The following is a 19,363-nucleotide window of genomic DNA, read 5'->3' as shown; positions in this document are numbered from 1 at the left end:
CCCAATGCCCAATTCAATGCTAACGTTCTACTATGGCACGAAAGCCAGGACAGATCGTCCTCGACTTACAACCAAAATTGGGACCCGAATTTCCATTGTTCAGTAATGTGGTTGTTAAGTGAAACACAACTGATTTTATTATCTTTTTTTTGCCCCGGTTGTTAAGCAAATCACTGCAGTTGTTAAGTGAATCATGCGGTCGTTAATCAAACCCGGCTTCCCCCATTGGATTTGATTGTCAGAAGGTTGCAAATGCCGATGATGGGACACCCCTCCCCCCCGGGATGCTACAACCGCCGTTAAGTACAGGTAGTCCTCGACGTACAACCACAATTGAGCCCAAACCTTCTGTTGTTAAGTGAGACATTGGTTAAGTGAGCTTTGCCGCCATTGTACGACTTTTCTTGCCATGGTTGCTAAGTGAATCACTGCAGTTTATAACTTAACTGCCCGGTCGTTAAGTGAATCAGGCTTCCCCAGTGACTTGGCTCGCCAGACGTTCGCCAAACGGGATCTCGTGACACACACACACACACACACACACACACACACAGGACACCGCGCTGTCATTAATATGAGTCAGTTGCCAAGTATCTGAATGTAAATCAGGTGACCATGGGGATGCTGCCGTGGTCGTTAAGTGTGAAAAACGGCCCTGAGTCACTTTTTCCAGTGCCGCTGTAACTTCAAACGGCCGCTATATGAACTGTTGTAAATCGAGGACTACCTGCAGAGCCGAATTTTGGAGAGGTCGTTTGTTTAATACATTGGTCCTGGTTTTCCTTTTTGACATAATTAAAAATTGGTGTACATATGAAGTGACTATTTGGAATACCTTGTTGAAAAATGAAGGAATAACATCTTTGTTTGAATGTATGATGTACAAGGACAATAATGAACATAAGCATCATACTCGATAGTTGATTGGTGGGATTATACATAATTGAAAACAGTGATATATAAATATAAATAGTTGGTAAATCTTTTTTATATTGTAAAAATATTCAGAATGGGATAAGTGATTATATAAAGGTATATTGTTATTAAACAGACAATCAAGAATGTAAGGGAATTATTGAAAAGAAAAAAAATACTAATCATAACTGAATATACGTTGTATAATGAAAGGGAGGTATTTAGTTATATTAGATGGAAGATCTGAGATTGTAAATGTAATTCAGAATATGGATGCAAAAACTTGTAACCAAACGACATGCTGTATGTAATGGATGAGAATTTTTTTATGTTGTTTTTATGTTTAAAAATAAAAATTTGCAAAAAAAAAAAAAAAAAGCTTAGATAAGTTGCTGACTCCTATTCTATTTAGTTATAAAATAGACAAGTGCGTGTTTGATCGTACGTCAGTGGTGGGTTCCAGATCCCATCGCAACCAGTACACTGTGATGGGGCCGGGTCAAATACAGGTAAGGAACACAGGTGGGTGGGCGGTTGAGCCTTCCAAAGCACCATAACGGAACGGTACCTGATGCTCCCAGCAGGCACCGGTACGCCCGTACTGGGGCATGCTGGCCGTAACCCACCACAGCTGTGCGTGTGTGCTTGTCGGATGGCTAAATACTCACCAATTTGTGGGGCGACAGAGAGCGCTTGATAGTAAAACCTTTCAGCCAGCAATTCTGTGTCTACGCCTGCCAATTCATTCTGATATCGAGCTGATAAGGGACAAAAGATACACAGAAGCCTTCAGGAACACAATTAGGAGGATACGCGACAGAGGGTGCTTGATTCGGTTTTATGAGGAAGAATGGAACAAGGTAGCTTTAGACCAGTGTTTCTCAACCTTAGCAACTTGAAGATGTCCGGACTTCAACTCCCAGAATTCCCCAGCCAGCATTCGCTGGCTGGGGAATTCTGGGAGTTGAAGTCCAGACATCTTCAAGTTGCCAAGGTTGAGAAACACTGCTTTAGACCACCTGACTGAAAGGAAATAAATTACTTTATGGCAGTCATTAACTAGCACGGGAGAACGATACCCAACTGAAAGGAAAATATACTAATCCTTTTTAGGCAGCGGAGTATCTGGAAATGCTTCAGACCGTTGGGAATTCCTAATCCTCAAAACGCATTTGAAAAGTAAAATCGAACTCGCAAGGGGCTCATCTCAAACTTTGGTTATCACAACCTATATGGTCTGCTACTTAAGGTAAAGGTTCCCCTCGCACATCTGTGCTGGGCGTTCCTGACTCTAGGGGGCGCTGCTCATCTCTGTTCCAAAGCCGAAGAGCCAGCGCTGTCCGAAGATGTCTCCGGGGTCATGTGGCCAGCAGGACTCAACACCGAAGGCGCACGGAACGCTGCTCCCTTCCCACCAAAGGTGGTTCCTATTTTTCTACTTGTATTTTTCAAACTGCTAGGGTGGCAGAAGCTGGGACAAGCAACGGGAGCTCACTCCGTTACGCCGTGCTAGGTATTCGAACCACTGGAACTGCCGAGATTTCTGATCGGCAACCTCAGCGTCTTAGCCACCTGAGTAGGTCTGCTACTTAGATAGGGCTCCCCCCCCCCACACCTGATTTCAAATAAATCCAAACCGCAGGACTTTATCCCAGGAAAATGCTCTCTCACCTAAATCCCCCAGGTAGACCAGACATCGGTGGCAGGCGATCTGAGCCCAGTCCATCTCCTTCTCTGATGCAGAGACTGGCTTCTTGCAACCTGTGGGAGAAGGGTGGCAATAGCGTTAAAAGCAAAGTGCTGGAAAATTCAAGACAGCCGACAATTAGCGGTCTACCCTCACAAAGGACTTTTGGTTATTATGGCTCACTGTCAGACCTGCCCAAGCTAGGCTCCTAGGAAAGAAAGACCCTCGACTCCATTTGATTGGCATGATGGGTTCTTTTACTAAGAATTGAAGCGATATTCCTGCTTTTATCCTTAGAACTGAGTATTCCTGCGCGCAGGTTTTCCCCTTCCATGGTCCTCTCCCCTTTGACCACATCGTCGGTGTCCAATAGCAACCCGGTACGATGCTTTCGAAAGTGTTGCTTCTTGAAACAGCTTCACATTCTTTCCCAGGCCAGGCACCCTTGGGCGGCTGGACCAACGCGGTTTAACACCTCTGGTTCCTATCAGTGCCATTCCCTCCCACCCACTCCCTTTCAGCCTCCTGCACACGTTCCCAAAATTATTGTAACCACATTCCCTCCGTTTTTATGGCAGGATGCAAGCAAGGTTAGCGAGGCTACTTATGTACGATTTAAAAATGGTTAGGAGCATCCTAAGCCCAGAAAAACAAAGGGGGGGGGAGGGCAAACTCAAAGGAAGCCTTAACACAAGGGAACAGAGCGGGACTCACACAGGAATGGCTCACGCACAAGTCTCAGCCATGAAACTGTGGCTCGGTTTCAGTTCAGCCAGTTGTGTCAATGTGCCCTTCATAAATTTGCATGACATCATTTATAATCGAAGATAACGGTGTCATAAATTTAACTGCCAGGGCTGTGAACACGCCACAAAATCAGCAGCCTTCATTTGTTCTCATTTGAAGAGTGAGAATTCTCATTTTTATTTTTGTAGTTTGCTGCCTGATGAGTTAACACATCTTGGGAGGGCGGGGGGTGGGGGAATCAGCTTGGGAAAAGCTGGCCTGAAGGTTTTCTTAAAATGGGCTCCTTTGAGGTGCGTTGTCACATTTTTGGGAGATTAAAACTCACTTTCGGGGCAGTCAAGGGCTTTTACGGAGATGTGGATGAGATTTTAAGGTGTAAGGAAAAAGTAAAGGTTCCCCTTGCACATATCTGCTAGTCGTTCCTGATTCTAGGGGGCGCCTCCATTTCATCTCATCCCCGTTTCAAAGCAGAAGAGCCAGTGCTGTCAGAAGACGTCTCCGTGGTCATGTGGCCGGCAGGACTCAACGCCGGAGGCACACGGAACGCTGTTCCCTTCCCACCAAAGGTGGTCCCTGTTTTCCTACTTGCATTTTTTACGTGCTTTCAAACTGCTAGGTTGGCAGAAGCTGGGACTAGTCACGGGAGCTCACTCTGTTACGCGGCGCTAGGGATTCGAACCGCCGAACTGCCGACCTTTCTGATCAACCAGCTCAGTGTTTTAGCCACTGAGCCACCGTGTCCCTATAAGGTGTAACCAGGACACAAAGAAGCAAAGAAGTCGTGCGTGGGCCTGAAAATTGTTAAACGCGCCCCGTCAACTCTACAGTAATGCCAGGGAGATGCTCACAGCAACGGTTGTCAAGGACACTTGTCATCTAGCAAGGCGACAGTCTGACAGATTCCCACCAGCCGAGGGCTGAAAATGCGCAAATGTGATTAGCAGTTACCTAATCACGAAACCGAGGCAATTTTTAATCTGGAAATGTCTATCTCGCTTAAAACTGTCGAGGAAACTCGGGCCGTTGCAATAAAGCTGAGATTAAGAAACATAATGATAAAACTCATTCCCTCCCCACTTTTAAAGCTGCACCTAACAACTGTCCAATTAAATTAGAAGCTACGGTGAGATAGTTTAAATAGCAAATGTCATGCAAAATTATTTCTTTGGGTTACCAGTTCCCAATTATTTGATTTAGGAGAACTTTTAAGCCAGTGTTTCTCAACCTTGGCGACTTTCAGTCCTTTGGACTTCAACTCCCAGAATCCCCCAGCCAGCTGGCTGGGGGAATTCTGGGAGTTGAAGTCCACAGGACTGAAAGTCGCCAAGGTTGAGAAACACTGTTTTAAGCTGTCAATTATTATTATTATTATTATTATTATTATTATTATTATTATTATTTTGTCCAACAGAGGTCTTACAATCCAATACCAAACTGCAATTGTTAGAAACCAAGAGCAAGATAATATGCATTAAATCCCAAGAAGGGCCGTGTCTGCATAACCTTCATGTTAAAGTTAAATTTTAAAAACTGTTTAAAAATTAAACAAACAGATCAAATTGCATGCCGTTCGAATACTGACATCAAAATTATCTGAAATAGTAGCCGTCTTTCAAAAAAAGATATCTACACAACAGAAAACTGAGTGTCCCCCCCACAAACCACAAGTGAAAATAATTTCGGTATATTTCACAATTTACATGGATTTATTTTTGCTGTTACCAACTGTCCACCTTGAAATTTCAACTCTGTTTCATTATACATCATAGAATCATAGAGCTGAAATGGAGCTGCTAGTCCAGAGGGGTCAAACTCAAGGCCCAGGCGCCACCCTGGAAATAGTGAAGGGCCGGCCTGTGGTGCTTTTGCCAGAGAAAACGGAGCACGGGAGGGCTGCATGTGGCCCCTCTTGAGCTACATTTTCAGTGGCGGAGGATTGCAGGAGGCCGTCGCAGCCGGAAACACAGACTGCGAGTGCCACGCGTGTCCCCCCCCCAAACTCTGTTTTCACTGGCAGATGGCTACAGGAGGCCGTCGCAGCCAAAAACGGGAGCCCAATTTTCGCTGGCAAGAGCGCTCGGTCCACCCCAGGCACCCCCGGCATGAGTGACGTCAAGCTGGTCATGCTCACCCCCGCCCCCCCCCCCAAAGTTAAACATAACCCTGATGCGGCCCTCAATGAAATTGAGTTGGACCACCCCTAGTCCAACTCCCTGCACAAGGGAGGAGACCTGACTGCACCCCGAGAAATAGCTGTCCAATCTTTTCAGCCCACAATGCCAGGAGGCAAACGGTTCCACTGGTCAACAGTTCTCACCGTCAGGGAATTGCTCCTTAGTCCCAGGGGAGATCTTTCTCTCCGACTGCCTTCCACCTGCTGCTTCTTGTTCTGCCCTCAGGGGCTCTGGAGAATAAATTCTTCTCTGTGGCACTCTACTGGAAGACCAGTACTGTGTCACTTCTACTTCTTGCCTTTGTGTTCTGACCTGAGCTTCCCCAGCAGAACGAAGCCAAGTCCCGATAAACCCCTTTTATTTAATTGACAGTGAATTTCTCTCCAGCAAAGTCTCTCCTCTCCCACAGTCTTTCAAGGTAGTTCACAATTACCGACCTTTCTCAGGCGTGGAGAGTGGCCAGGCCGATATCTTTCAGACGCTGCAATACTGGGCAAGAATGCAGGAATGAACTAATGGTCTCCTGCAAGCTCCACTCCCCCTTTGCTCCTCTTTTATTCCCTCTGGGAGGGGCCATTCACTGTCCACCTGAGGCCTCACTCCAAGTCGACCCCTGTTCTTTAGCTGTTCCCTTCGTCTGGCCGCTCTGCGCAGGCGCACACTGGGAACAGGCTCCAGCTGTTCTGCCTCACTGATGTCTGACTCGGAAGACAGCTGATAACTGGCATACGACTCTGCCTCCAACACAGAGCCCTCATTAGAGCCTTCCCCAGACTCCAGGACTGGCCAGGGTTCCTCCCCAACCTCCTCACTGTTCGAATCTGCTGCCAGCTCTGCTGGCGGGCCAAAACACTTTGATAGGTTAGCCATACTTGGCTCCCTCAAGCGTTCATCGTACGATTCAGCCTCCAGAATTTTTTTTGCCATCCTTCTGCATTCTTTCCAGGGTTTCAGCATTTTTTTTTGTATCGTGGCAACTAGAACTGGAAGCAATATTCCAACTGGGCTCACTACTGTGGCCTATTCACTATTCAAGAACTTCCATAGGCTGCAAAATGTTTTTTAAAATGATTTCTTTTACTCAAGGGAATAAAAGGAAAAAAGTATAACTGCAAAGTACAAGTAGTCCTTGACTTTATGACCATAACTGAGCCCAAAAGCCTGGTTTGCTAAGTGAGGCTCTATTAATTTTATGACCTTTCTTTCCGCAGCTGTTCAGTGAAGCACTGCAGTGGTAACTTGGTGACACGGTTGTTATGGGATTGAATTGGCAGGTTGTCTTACTGAGCATTAGTAGTTGCAAGCTGTTCCCCACACAAAGACAACTACCAAGTTTTCCCTTGTTCGTGGCCCTCCCCTCCTTGATCATCATCATACTGTATTCAGTTTTGGTCGCCACGATGTAGAAAAGATGTGCAGACTCTAGAAAGAGCTCAGAGAAGAGCAACAAAGGGGATTAGGGGACTGGAGACTAAAACATATGAACAACGGTTGCAGGAACTGGGGATGTCTAGTTTAATGAAAAGAAGGACCAGGGGAGACATGATAGCAATCTTCCAATATCTCAGGGGCTGCCACAAAGAAGAGGGAGTCAAATTATTCTCCAAGACACCTGAGGGTAGAACAAGAAGCAATGGGTGGAAACTAATCAAGGAGAGAAGCAACTTAGAACTGAGGAGAAATTTCCTGACAGTTAGAACAATTAATCAGTGGAACAGAAGTTGCCTCCAGAAGTTGTGAATGCCCCAACACTGGAAGTCTTTAAGAAGACGTTGGATAGCCATTTGTCCCTTCCAACTCTGCTATTGTATTGTATTATCATTGTCCAATAGCATGCCGGTGTGATGTTTTGTTTAATACGTCTGTTTCCTGTAAGCGCCATTCCCACCCACCCTCATATGCATTCATCTCGTCTTTCTGTACATCTTCCCCTTTTACTATTCGACACACACATACAATTTATGACAGGACGCCAGCAAGCTTAGTAGGGCATAGAGAAGATGGCAGATCTGACACAAATGTTCCTTCAGGAAAAACAATTCAAGCATGCTTCTCACTGCTATCCTGTCACTCCAGGGAAGGGACATGATAGCAATGTTCCAGTGTTTGAGGGGCTGCCACAAAGATGAGGGTCAACCTACTCTCTGAAGCACCAGGAGGCAGGGAAAGGAAAGGAAAGAGGGGAAAGGAAAAGGAAAAGAAAGGGAGCTGGGAGGGACCTTGGAGGTCTTCTAGTCCAGTCCCCTGCTTAGGCAGGAGAACCTACCGTATTTTCGGACTATAAGACACACCAAGATTTTGAAGAGGTAAGTAAGGAAAAAACTTTTTTCTCCTCCCCGGCCCCCAGGAGCACTCTGCAGCCTTCAGCAGGGCTGGGGGAGGCAAAAGCACCATTTTTCACTAAAAAGGGGGCATTTTCCCCTTTCTCCAGCCCTGCTGAAGCCTGCAGAGGGCTGCTGGAGTCTAAGGTGAGGCAAGAAAACGGCTCGTTCACAAAAATGGAATGTGGAGGCGGGGCTTCGGGTGGCCAAAAATGGCTGTATTTGGTGTATAAGACGCACCAAATTTCCACGCTTTTGTGGGTGCGTCCTATACTCCGAAAAATACGGTATACAATCTCAGACAAGCGACTGTCCAGACACTTCTTGAAAACATCCAGTGATGGAGCCCCCGCAACTTTTGGTGGCCAGCTGTTCCACTGGTGAATTGTCCTCATGGTTAGGAAGTTTCTCCTGAATTCCAGATTGCTTCTCCTTCCTTCCTTCCTTCCTTTCCTTCCTTCCCTTTCTCCTTCCTTCCTCCTTCCCTCCCTCCCTCTTTCTTTTTCTTTCCTTCTTTTCTTTCTCTTCCATCTTCCCTAGATTCTCCTTAATTCCAGGTTGCTTCTCTCTTTGAAGAAATGGATGGAAAAACCAATCGAAGAGAGAACGAAGGGGAAATGTCCTGACAATGAGGAGAATCAGGTGGAATGCCTGGCCTTCAGAGGTTGTGAATGCTTGAGGAGGGGGCTGGACTGCAGGATCTCCAAAGTCCCTTACCTCTTCATGGTAGTGGATCTGACTATTTGAGAGACCGCCTTCTGCCAATTACCTCCCTTCGTCCCATCAGATCGCATAGAGTAGGCCTCCTTCGAATTCCATCCGCCAGTCAGTGCCGACTGGCGACTACGCGGAGGAGAGCCTTCTCGGTTGCAGCTCCGACGCTTTGGAACGATCTCCCCGTGGAGATTCGCACCCTCACCACCGTCCAGACCTTCCGCACAGCCCTCAAGATCTGGCTATCCCGTCAGGCCTGGGGATAAGATCCCAATCTCGCCCCGCCCGAATGTTGAATGAATGTTGTGTTTTACTGATTATTTTTTTCTTTATTCACATTTCTTTTGTGTCCTGTCTCACACTCCCCTCCTATGAAATGTAAGCCGCCCTGAGTCCCCTTAGGGAAAAGGGCGGCCTATAAATGTTAATAAAACCAAAACCAAACCAAACTCTGTTAGTCTCGGCCGCAGAAGCATAAATAGGCCGGGGGTGGGTGGGGGTCAAGCAGATGTTCTTGCAGAGGGGTCAAATCTTGAGGAGCACTGACCTATCAGGGGATCCGTCACGTGAGTCCAGTCGATGCAGCACTGCAACTCCAGCTGATAGTGAGACTGAATGTAGAGAAGCAGGTGCTGGTAAAACCCGATGCCGGCAATCAGGTGAGTCCGGTAAGCGCACTCGAGGCTGCTCCGGCTATGAATGTGCTGCGGGTGGGGGAGAGAGAGAACAAGTTAGGGCCTAGCTGTAGCTCCCTCGTCTTACAACCACAATGGAGCCCTAAAACGCCTGTCGTTAAGCGAGACCCTTCGTTAACGGAGTTCGCCCCCTTTTACAACCTTTCTTGCCACAGTTGGTAAGTGAACCACTGCAGTTGAGAAAAGTTAGTAAGCTGGTTCTTAAGGGAACCTGGCTTCCCTAGTGACTTCGCTTTCAAGAATTGGGCTGTCATCTCTCAGAACTGGTGTAGGGCCGTGATGGCAACCACAGGGGGCACGCAGAGCCATTTCTAAGAGCCAGCTGATTTTCGGCCTTGATTTTCGGCCGTTTTCCACCATCCGGAAGCATCCCTGAAGCCTCCGGAGAGTGAAAAACCACCAACACACAAACTGGAAGTCTGTTCCCGAACTTCCGGTTTGCGTGTTGGGCTGTTTTTCACCCTCCCCAGGCTCCTAGAAAGCTTCTGGAGCCTGGGGAGGGCAAAAAACAGACCTACCAGGCCCACTGGAAGTTGGAAAACAGGCCTCCGGAGGAGTGGGGGAGGCAGTTTTCACCCTCCTCAGGCTCCAAGAAAGCTGTGCGCGCATACGCGGGGCAGCAGGTGGGGGGGGGGCATGCAAGCATGCACAGGATGGGGGATTAAATTATGGGGGTGGGCACACACGCACACACTTTTGGCACCCGAGGAGAAAAAGGTTTGTCATCACTGGTATAGGGTCTCCGGCTTGGGCAGGTGTGTGTGTGGGGGCCGGAGTAGATGACCTACACCAGGGGTCAGCAAACTTAAACACTCAAAGAACCATTTGGACCCATTTCCCACAGAAAAGAAACCACCGGGAGCCACAAAGGTCCTAACCGGAAGCCCCGCGTTAAATTCTGGAGCTGACCGGAGGTTCAGTTCCCCCACCATAGAGTCTCCTCCTAGCACGGCGTACTTTTTGCTCTACCTGTCCTAACCGAAAGCCCTATCAATTGTGGAGACAACTGGAAAACCCTCCCCTTGCCATAGAGTCTTCTCCTGGAGCACTGTGCTTGTCTCCTCCTCCTCCCATCCCCACCGGAAGCTCCTCTCAAAATTGTGGTGCTATTCTGCTTGTCAGAAGGTTGGAAAAGCGGATCGCACAATCTTGGGACACAGCAACGGTCACCAATATGAACCAGTTGCCAAGCGTCTGAATTGTGGGGAAAGATCGCAACTGAAAAATAGCCACTGAGGGGCCACTAAAGGATTTGGTTCCAAAGGAATCCAAGTAAGATTTCGCCCCAAAGCAAAAGACCAATAGTGCCTCCAACATAGCAGGCAAGAGGTTAGGAGGAGGCTCACTTGTTTTAGTTCTTCAAGCCACGGGTCCCCTGGAAACGGTGGACAAGAACGTGTGCACGCACCCCTGCTTGCACGAGCAAGTGAGTGCCCACCTGCTCCATCTGCACGAGTGGCGTGCGTGCGTGAGTGCAAATGGAGCTGCGCATGTGCGTTTGCCGGCCACTCCCGTGGAAGGCTCCTCTCTCTGCAAAGCAGGAAAGCTTTGGGACTCTGCTCTACAGCAAACAAGGGGTATTCAAAGAAACAGCCGTGCAAACCCTGGGACCATGGCGACTGGGCACAGCAAACCACGAAGGCCGACAGCCGGGGATGGAAGTACTGCTGTGGTCACAAGCGAAGTCCGTTGTCAACATAAAGACTGAATGTATCGCCTACCTTTTTATTTGTTTTGATCAGCTGAATGACTTCATAGTAAACTTTCCGCCACAGCAGTTCCTCCGCTTTCCTCCCATAGTCAACAGGGTGCAGGAACATCAGCTTCACACACAGTTCGCGGAGCCTGGGGCAGGAAGGAAGAGCGAAGGGAGAAACTGCTTACAATTTGTCCCAAAATCACTTTTTTTTTAGTCATAATCATATATTCATATATTCATACACACACACATATACATATACATATACATACATACATACATACATACAGTCATACATTTGGTCGTGGCGACCAAAACTGAATGCAGTATTCCAAGCGTGGCCTTACCAAGGCATTATAAAGTGGTATTAACACTTCACATGATCTTGATTCATACATACATTCTATGTATGTATGTATGTATGTATGTATGTATGTATGAGCCAAAAGGACCTCACCTCCTCAGATTTTGCTGTGACAAATGAGCTGCCAGTGGGATGACTTCAAGATCCCATGGCACATAAGCACAAGCCCCTTGTATAGCAATAGCTAGCAATAGCACTTAAGGTTTATACACCACTTCACAGTCAAACTTGAGCAGGTCAGAATCAAACTGCTGGCAGTGGGCAGAGTTAGCCTGCAATACTGCATTCTAATCACTGCACCACCACAGCAATAGAATAGAATAAAACAGAATAGAATTCAGAATAGAACAGAGTAGAATTAGAATAGAACAGGAATGGCATAGCAATAGCACTTATATATGCTTCACAGTCCATCACAGCCCTCTCTGGGTGTTCTACAGAGTCAGCCTTTCACCCCCAATAATCTGGGTCTTCTTTTAACCGACCTGGGAAGGATGGAAGGCTGAATCAACCTTGAGCCAGTCAGGATCGACCTGCTGGCAGTTGGTAGAATTAGCCTGCAATCCTTCATTCCAACCACTGCACACCATGGATGGATGGATGGATGGATGGATGGAGGAAGAAAGGAAGGAAGATAGCAATAGCGCTTACTTATAGCAATAGCAGTTAGACTTATATACCGCTTCATAGGGCTTTCAGCCCTCTCTAAGCGGTTTACAGAGTCAGCATATTGCCCCCAACAACAATCCAGGTCCTCATTTCACCCACCTCGGAAGGATGGAAGGCTGAGTCAACCTTGAGCCAGTGAGATTAGAACCGCTGAACTGCAGAACTGCAGTCAGCTGAAGTAGGCTGCAGTGCTGCATTTAACCACTGCGCCACCTCGGCTCTACACCACTTCACAGTCCATTACAGCCCTCTCTGAGCCCTCTCAACCATGAGCCAGTCAGGATCGAACTGCTGGCAGTGGGCAGAGTTAGCCTGTCGTCCTGCTTTCTAACCACTGTGCCACAATGTCTCTGCAGGACAGCTGCAATTATAACTGCATTCTGCTAATAGGTCAGGAGATATCTTCCCCATCCATCGAGGCCACTCAATTTGCACAGCAGGATCTAGACCCGAGGTTACTAAATTGCTCGTCCATGGAAGCTGCTTCCAAACCATATTCTGTGCAAAAAAAATACATTGAGGCCGAGCCTCCGGAATATGAGCCTTAGACAGAATCCTCTGCTCTGAATGAATGAATGAATGAATGAATGAATGAAGGAAGGAAGGAAGGAAGGAAGGGAATGGAATGAACAGCAAGCTAGTTTTGCCACACAAGAATCTGACATTTTTTATGATAGTCTGTATTTCAATGGAACTAAATTTCCCCCAGCAATATTTTGCCCAGACTTATTCCGTTCGAGTTAAGACTGCTGCCCCCTGTCCTTTCAAGGTTATTCATCTGGTAAAAAAACATGAAATAAAGAAAGGCCCAACTTTCTTACTTGTTTCTCAGGCTGATGTTCTCTGGCTTAAATACTTCTTGATAAGCTGCCTTGTTTCCAAGAATGAGATCCAATCGATGCACTGCTTCAACCACAGCTCTACAAAAAGCACAGGAGGCATTCAAGGTTAGGAAGAAGCTGCCATTCGAAATTGGGCTCAGGCATAACGTGAAGCTGTGATATAACACACACACACCCAAAAGCCCCTCGGCACCACCCAGAACCTCACTGTCAGTTCCGCCATCTTCGGCTTGGCACCCTGCCAGCATTCTGCCACCAAAAGCTTGGGGGGGGGGAGGGACAAATGAGCAATAAACATGCATGAGGATGTGAAATAGGGAAGGGGGATGATGGCCTGATGAAGAGGCATAGAATCAGTTTGTGCCAGTCTTCAAGGCCAAATTTGGAATTTGGGTTTTCCCAAACATCTCAGCGATTCTCTAAACACCCACCGTATTTTTCAGGCCGTAAGATGCACTTTTTTGTCTTCCAAAGGGGATGAAAATGTCTGTGTGTCTTATAGACTGAATATTGCCGAAGCCCCGCCCACCTGCCAGTCATTTCTTTTGCCTCTGCACGCCCCATTTTCGGGTCTTTTTTCAGCCCCTTTTCTTTTGAAAAAATGGGCCCAAAAACCCCTTGAAAATGGGTTGAAAAAAGCCTCACAAATGGGCCAAAAAAGCTATCAAAAATGAGTAGAAAAAAGCCCCCCAAAAGGGCTGAAAATGTGGTACGCAGAGGCCAAAAACCTTTTTTGTTGTTATTGTTTTCCTCTTCTAAATTTAGGTGCGTCTTATAAGCCAAAAAATTCAGTGCATGGCTCTCCATTGGCTGAAGACAAACTGGTCATGGAACGGAGGGTTGGGATGAGGGAGGGAATTGGTAACTTTTGTGGGGGGAATCTTAGTTCTAGTCCGATTTTACTGCAACCAGCAACCTTTAGTAAAACCTATCACTTTGCCCAAAAGGAGTCGAGGGTTTCTCTTTCCTAAGGGTCCTTCCTCTTTGAGGAAGTTGGGCAGATAAGAACAATGCAATAGAAATAAAATATGCTTTGACTATTACTTAGCGTGTTACATGAACTCACTCATAGCAATTTGTATACCATTATGGCTTAGTGTGCAGTTGTGGGTTTTACCGTCAGAATCTAATACAGCCACCCTTCTGGAATGCATAGCTGGAGGTCTGTATAAAATCAGCCTTCTCCTCCCGCAACGGCTCCAGTTGACAAAGAAAAAGCCACAATCCAATCTGACTATGGAGATTTTCAATCATCCAGCTGATGGTTGTCCCAAACTTGTTTTTCCAAAAGGCAACCGGATTGTCTTGGGATTTTTTCCCCCCCTTGGAAATGTTTCGTTTCTCAACCGAGAAGCTTCTTCCGTTCTGATTGAAAGGCAACAAGTGCTGGGGAAGCTTCTTGGATGAGAAACAAAACATTTTAAGGAAAAACTCCAAGGAAGTTCAGTTGCCTTTTGGAAAAACATCTTTGGGGGGCACAATCTAAGCCAGTGTTGGCGAACAAGGTGCCGGAAACCGGAAGAAAAACTCCCTGGCATGCACGCGCGGGAGAACTGGAAACCAGAAGAGCAGTTCCCCCCTGCGCATGGGCACCCCGGGAAGCTGACTTTCCAATTTCCGGTGTGCAGATGTGCGCTGGTCACCCGGCCTTCCAGTTTATGGCGCACACGTATGCACAAAGACCAGCTGTGTGCTGGAACCCGGAAGAGCAACGGGCGACAGCTGGAGTGCTCAGAGAGATGGCTCTGTGTGCCACCTCCGGCACACGTGCCACAGGTTTGCCATCCCGGACCTAAACTCTCTGCCTTCCCAAAGAAGGAACACTGCTGATTTGCACCGACCCTCCCCCAGCCACTGCTTGATGTGAAGGGACTGGCTGGGTCTGCTCCTTTGCAGACAGCAAGCCATGTGCCATGGTCTATTAAAAGACCTCGCAGTGGCACCAGCTGCCAAGCTCTATGGCCACCATCCAAGCGCTCCAGAACTGATAGATCTCAAGCCACCCAGTCCGTTCAAACACCGGCATCAAAAGCAACCTTTGCAAAGCCGTCCTTACAAGGCAAGGGTCAAAACTTTGCCTTGACATTCATGTCATGGTATGTTTTATTTTTTTTTGGGGGGGGGGGGGGAGATACTTCTAGCTTTAAGACTTCTGGAAAGTAGGAGCACAATATCCTCTCAACCGAAACTGAGAATGCCACTGGAGGACACAGAAGAACAGGAATTCACTTGAAGAAGTTGAGGGAAGTGGGTAAAGTCCTTGGGAACTACCTACTGCGAATGGTGTCTGGGGAATCCCCACGGAATCAAAGGGGTGTGGGGGAGATGCTCAGTTGCTTGATTAATACCTGAGCACATGGCACATTTCTCTTGCTGGCCGTAGCATGGCAAACTGGCAAACCGTGGCATGGGCTTAAAGGAGGATTGCTGGCCTGTGGGTTGCCTGCCCCCTAACCCAGCGTAACATGCCCTCCAGACTCCCCCCATCCAGAGGGCCTCTAAAAATGTCTGGCAACAACTGCCATCACTGCCTATGAATAATAATGAAATCTCTATGTACAACTCAATTTGAATGAAGTATATGTCATGATTGTGGAAGAAACACATGTATCTGTAACCAATTGACACGCTTTCTACAAGATGTAACAAAAGATGATTCTTTTTTGTGTGTATTTTTGTTTAATAAAAACAATTAAAAAATTTTTTAAAAAAGAATGAAATCTCTTTAGGTGCCCAAGATGGGAAAGTCAAAGAGAAACATCACATGGGACACAGTGATCACAAGGGAGTCCTGAGGGAGTAAAGGAGAATATTTGTAGATCAGGGTTGATATGAGGGGCTTCTGAGCTTGGTGTTTTTCTTGCAGATGTTTCATTACCCAACTGGGGAACATCATCAATGCTAGAAGGGAGTGGAGTTTGTAAGGGGGGGGGGGGACTATGGAGTCCTTGGTGCTCTCTGAGCTTGCTTGTTTTCTTGCAGACATTTGATTCCCAACTAAGTCATGACGTCAGTGTATTGATGATGTTCCCTAGTTTGGGTCATGAAACGCCTGCAAGAAAACAACCAAGCTCAGAGACAACTAAGAACGCCACAGCCTCCTCCCCCCCCCACAACCCCCACTCCCTTCTAACACTGATGATGTTACTTACTTGGGTCACAAAACGTCTGCAAAAAAACCAAGCTCAGAGGTCACCAAGGACCCCACAGTATTCTCCTCCTCCTCCCTCCTCCTTCTCCTCTTCCTCCTCAGAGAACCCCAAGGACCCCAGTTTTCCTCCTCCTCCTCTCCACAACCTCCTTGCCTTCTAACACTGATGATGTTACTTACTTGGGTCATGAAACGTCTGCAAAAAACAACCAAGCTCAGAGGTCACCAAGGACCCCACAGTATTCTCCTCCTCCTCTCCTTTTCCTCTCCACAAATCCCACTCCCTTCTAGTCTTGATCATCATCATCATCATCATCTTCCTCCTCCTCTCCACAAATCCCACTCCCTTCTAGCCGTGCTCTTTCTTCCTCCTCTCTGCAAACACCTTTCCCTTCTAGCACTGACAATGTTACCTAGTTAGGTCATGAAACGTCTGCAAGAAAACCACCCAGCTCAGAGGTCACCAAAGACCCCTTAGTTCTCCTCCTCCTCCTCGCTACACAGCCCCACTCCCTTCTAGCACTGATGATGTTCCCTAGCTGGGTCATGAAACGTTTACAAGAAAACAGCCAAGCCCACAGAGCACCCAGGACCCCCTCCCAAGACTCTCCATTTACCCTTTCCCTTCACAGAAGCTGTGACGAAAAGGGACAAAAATTAGCTGCCGATTTAGGGGGTAGGCAAGGAGTAAAGGGGGAGGGGGGCTAGCTGGGGCCAATGGGGAGGGGGTTTCAAATGGGTCTGTGTTTCGCTGGTGGGACAGTCCCTGCAACCCTCCACGGCTGCATTTGTGAGCAGGACCTGTAATGACCAAAAAGCACTGCTCAGCCTTGGCTGGCTACGTAGCAGTCCTCGACTTACAACCAAAAGCAACCAAACACATCACACACAGAGAGACACAAAATTGATGTTGCTAAATGAGTTTTGCCCCATTTTAGGTCCTCACCGGCTGCAGCCATTAAGCGAATCACCGCAATTCTGAAGCCAGGAGCATGGGGTCGTTAAGCGAATCTGGGCTTTCCCCCCATGGGCTTCTCCAAGGCCTCCAAAGGGGATCCCATGACATCCCCCCCAACCGTCGTAAATATGAGTACCCCTATTTTGATCAGGTGATCGAGGAGGGGGAACGAATCTGCAACGGTCGTTAAGTGTGAAAAACAGCCCTCTTTCAATGCCGTTGTAAAGAATGGTCACTAAAGGACCGTTGTAAGTCGAGGACATCTCTCTTTCTCTCTCTCTCTCTCTCTCTCTCATTTGCCTCCCCACAAAACTGATGTTACTGAGTTTTGCCCCATTTTAGATCCTGGCTGGCCACGTTAAGCGAATCACTGCAATTTTGAAGCCAGGAAGGCAGTTGTTAAGCGAATCTTTCCCCCATGGGCTTCTCCAAGGTCTCCAAAGGGGATCCCATCGGGGACTCTGCAACCGTCATAAGTATGAGCACCCCTCTTTTGATCACGTGATGGCTGGGGAGGGAGAGACGACCAGCGGTCGTTAAGTGTGAAAAAACGGCCCCTTTTCCCCAATGCCGTTTTCAATTCGGTCACTAAACGGACCGCTGCTAAGTCGAGGACTACCCGCAGTCGCAAACACCCCCCCCACCCAATATATACACTTCCCCCTGGGGACCCATCCTCCTCTGCCGGCTGGGAGGGACCCACGTGCTCTCGCTCCGCGGGGGATAATGGGTGCTGGAGTCCCCGCATGGTTGACACGCGGGCCGAGAAGGGGACGATGAGGCCTTCATTTCTCTGCCCCCCCCCGCCCCCCACTCCACGCGACCCGGCTTTCCTGGCCTGCGGGGGATGATGGGACCTGGAGTCGCGCCCGGCCAGCCGGCCGCGGACGATAGGCTCTTGCGTTCGCTCACCGGTAGAGCCTCTTGGTGTGGAGAGCCTTGGCCTCCGGCTCACCGCCGCCGCTCCCGCTGCCTTGGCTCATGGCGCCCGGCAGGCCTGAGTCCCCCTCAGCAGCCCCTGCCGCCCCGCCAGGTCCGGCCCGCCCCTCTCGGCCGCCGCCTCAGCCCGGCCCTGGAGCGCTGCTGCTGGTGCTGCTGCTGCTGCCGCCGTCTCCGCCGCTGCCCCGGAGCGTCTTGGTCCTGCTGCCGCCAGCGGCCCCGCTCGGCCGCCATCGCGCTCCGGCTGCCCGCCGCCGCCGCTGCTGCCCCCTCAGCCAAGTCCCGCGAGACCGCGCCCTCGGGTCTCGCGAGCGCTCGGCGCCCAAGTCTCGCGAGAGCTCCGCAGCCGAGACTGTGGGGAGGGGACAGGCAGGGAATCTCGGCCCCGCGCGAAGGGAGTCCCGCGGGCGCTGAGCCTCTTCGGCTCTCGCGAGGTTTGGGTCTGTCGGCCGGTAGAGTTATTCAGAGGGTAGAGTGTGCGGAAGGGGCGACCTCAGGAAGGCGTTGAAGCAGCGAGGGCGGGTCGCGTTCACGGTTTTACATTCATTCATTCTGAGGTTTTTCAACATTCTGGTCTTTTTCATTGCCTGTTTTTTTTTCTCCCTTCTTTCTTTCCCTTCTTTTCCTCCCCTTCTTTTTCCCCTTCTTTTTTTCCCCCCTTGGAGATGCGGAAAAACAGCAAACTGGCGCTAAAAGAAGTGGAGCCTCGCTATGCAACTTCCAAAAGTTATCTTTCTGTCATATTTGTTATATAGTTTCGTGTATGTATGTATGTATGTATGTATGTATGTATGTATGTATGTATGTATACATACATATACACGAAATATGTATACGAAAGCAAATACATATATACATATATATAAGATAGATATATCTTCATCTATGTTTATCTATCTAACTATCTAATCTATATTCTATCTATCCTACTATATAACACACACACATATATAGAAGGAGAGATTAGATATAGATGTAGAAATAAGATGGATGGATGGATATATAGGAGAGATGGTAGGTAGGTAGGTAGGTAGGTAGGTAGGTAGGTAATAGAGAGAGAGAGATGAGAGAGAGAGATGATAGGAGATAGATAGATGATAGATAGATAGATAGATAGATAGATAGATAGATAGATAGATAGAATGTTGATAGATAGATAGATGATAGATAGATATGATAGATAGATAGATAGATAGATAGATAGATAGATAGATAGATAGAAGAGAGATGATAGAGAAATTGTAGATAGATAGATAGATAGATAGACAGACAGACAGACAGACAGATAGATAGATAGATAGATAGATGATAGATAGATAGGAGAGAGATGATAGAGAGAGAGAGATTGATCATAGATTGATCATAGATAGATAGATAGATAGATAGATAGATAGATAGATAGATAGATAGGAGAGAGATGATAGAGAGAGATGATAGAGAGAGAGAGAGAGATAGATAGATAGATAGATAGATAGATAGATAGATAGA

General features: G+C 47.8%; 1 protein-coding gene across 1 annotated transcript in view; it reads right to left on the bottom strand.

Annotated features, from left to right (window-relative positions):
- Positions 1 to 18,144, bottom strand: part of SMG5 (SMG5 nonsense mediated mRNA decay factor) — a 29,616-nt gene extending 11,472 nt beyond the window's left edge. Inside the window, exons 1-6 of the mRNA XM_032234413.1 lie at positions 17,849 to 18,144; positions 12,807 to 12,905; positions 10,975 to 11,098; positions 9,106 to 9,262; positions 2,587 to 2,676; positions 1,584 to 1,673 (exon numbers count right to left, since the gene is read on the bottom strand). Of these exons, the coding sequence (XP_032090304.1) occupies positions 1,584 to 1,673; positions 2,587 to 2,676; positions 9,106 to 9,262; positions 10,975 to 11,098; positions 12,807 to 12,905; positions 17,849 to 17,919 (631 nt within the window). The 5' untranslated portion in view covers positions 17,920 to 18,144. The remainder of the gene's footprint in view (positions 1 to 1,583; positions 1,674 to 2,586; positions 2,677 to 9,105; positions 9,263 to 10,974; positions 11,099 to 12,806; positions 12,906 to 17,848) is intronic.
- Between the last annotated feature and the right edge of the window lie 1,219 nt (positions 18,145 to 19,363).

The sequence above is a fragment of the Thamnophis elegans genome, chromosome 17 (assembly GCF_009769535.1).
Source record: "Thamnophis elegans isolate rThaEle1 chromosome 17, rThaEle1.pri, whole genome shotgun sequence".
In the NCBI taxonomy this organism is placed as follows: Eukaryota; Metazoa; Chordata; class Lepidosauria; order Squamata; family Colubridae; genus Thamnophis; species Thamnophis elegans.
This window is presented reverse-complemented; position numbering and strand designations above follow the sequence as displayed.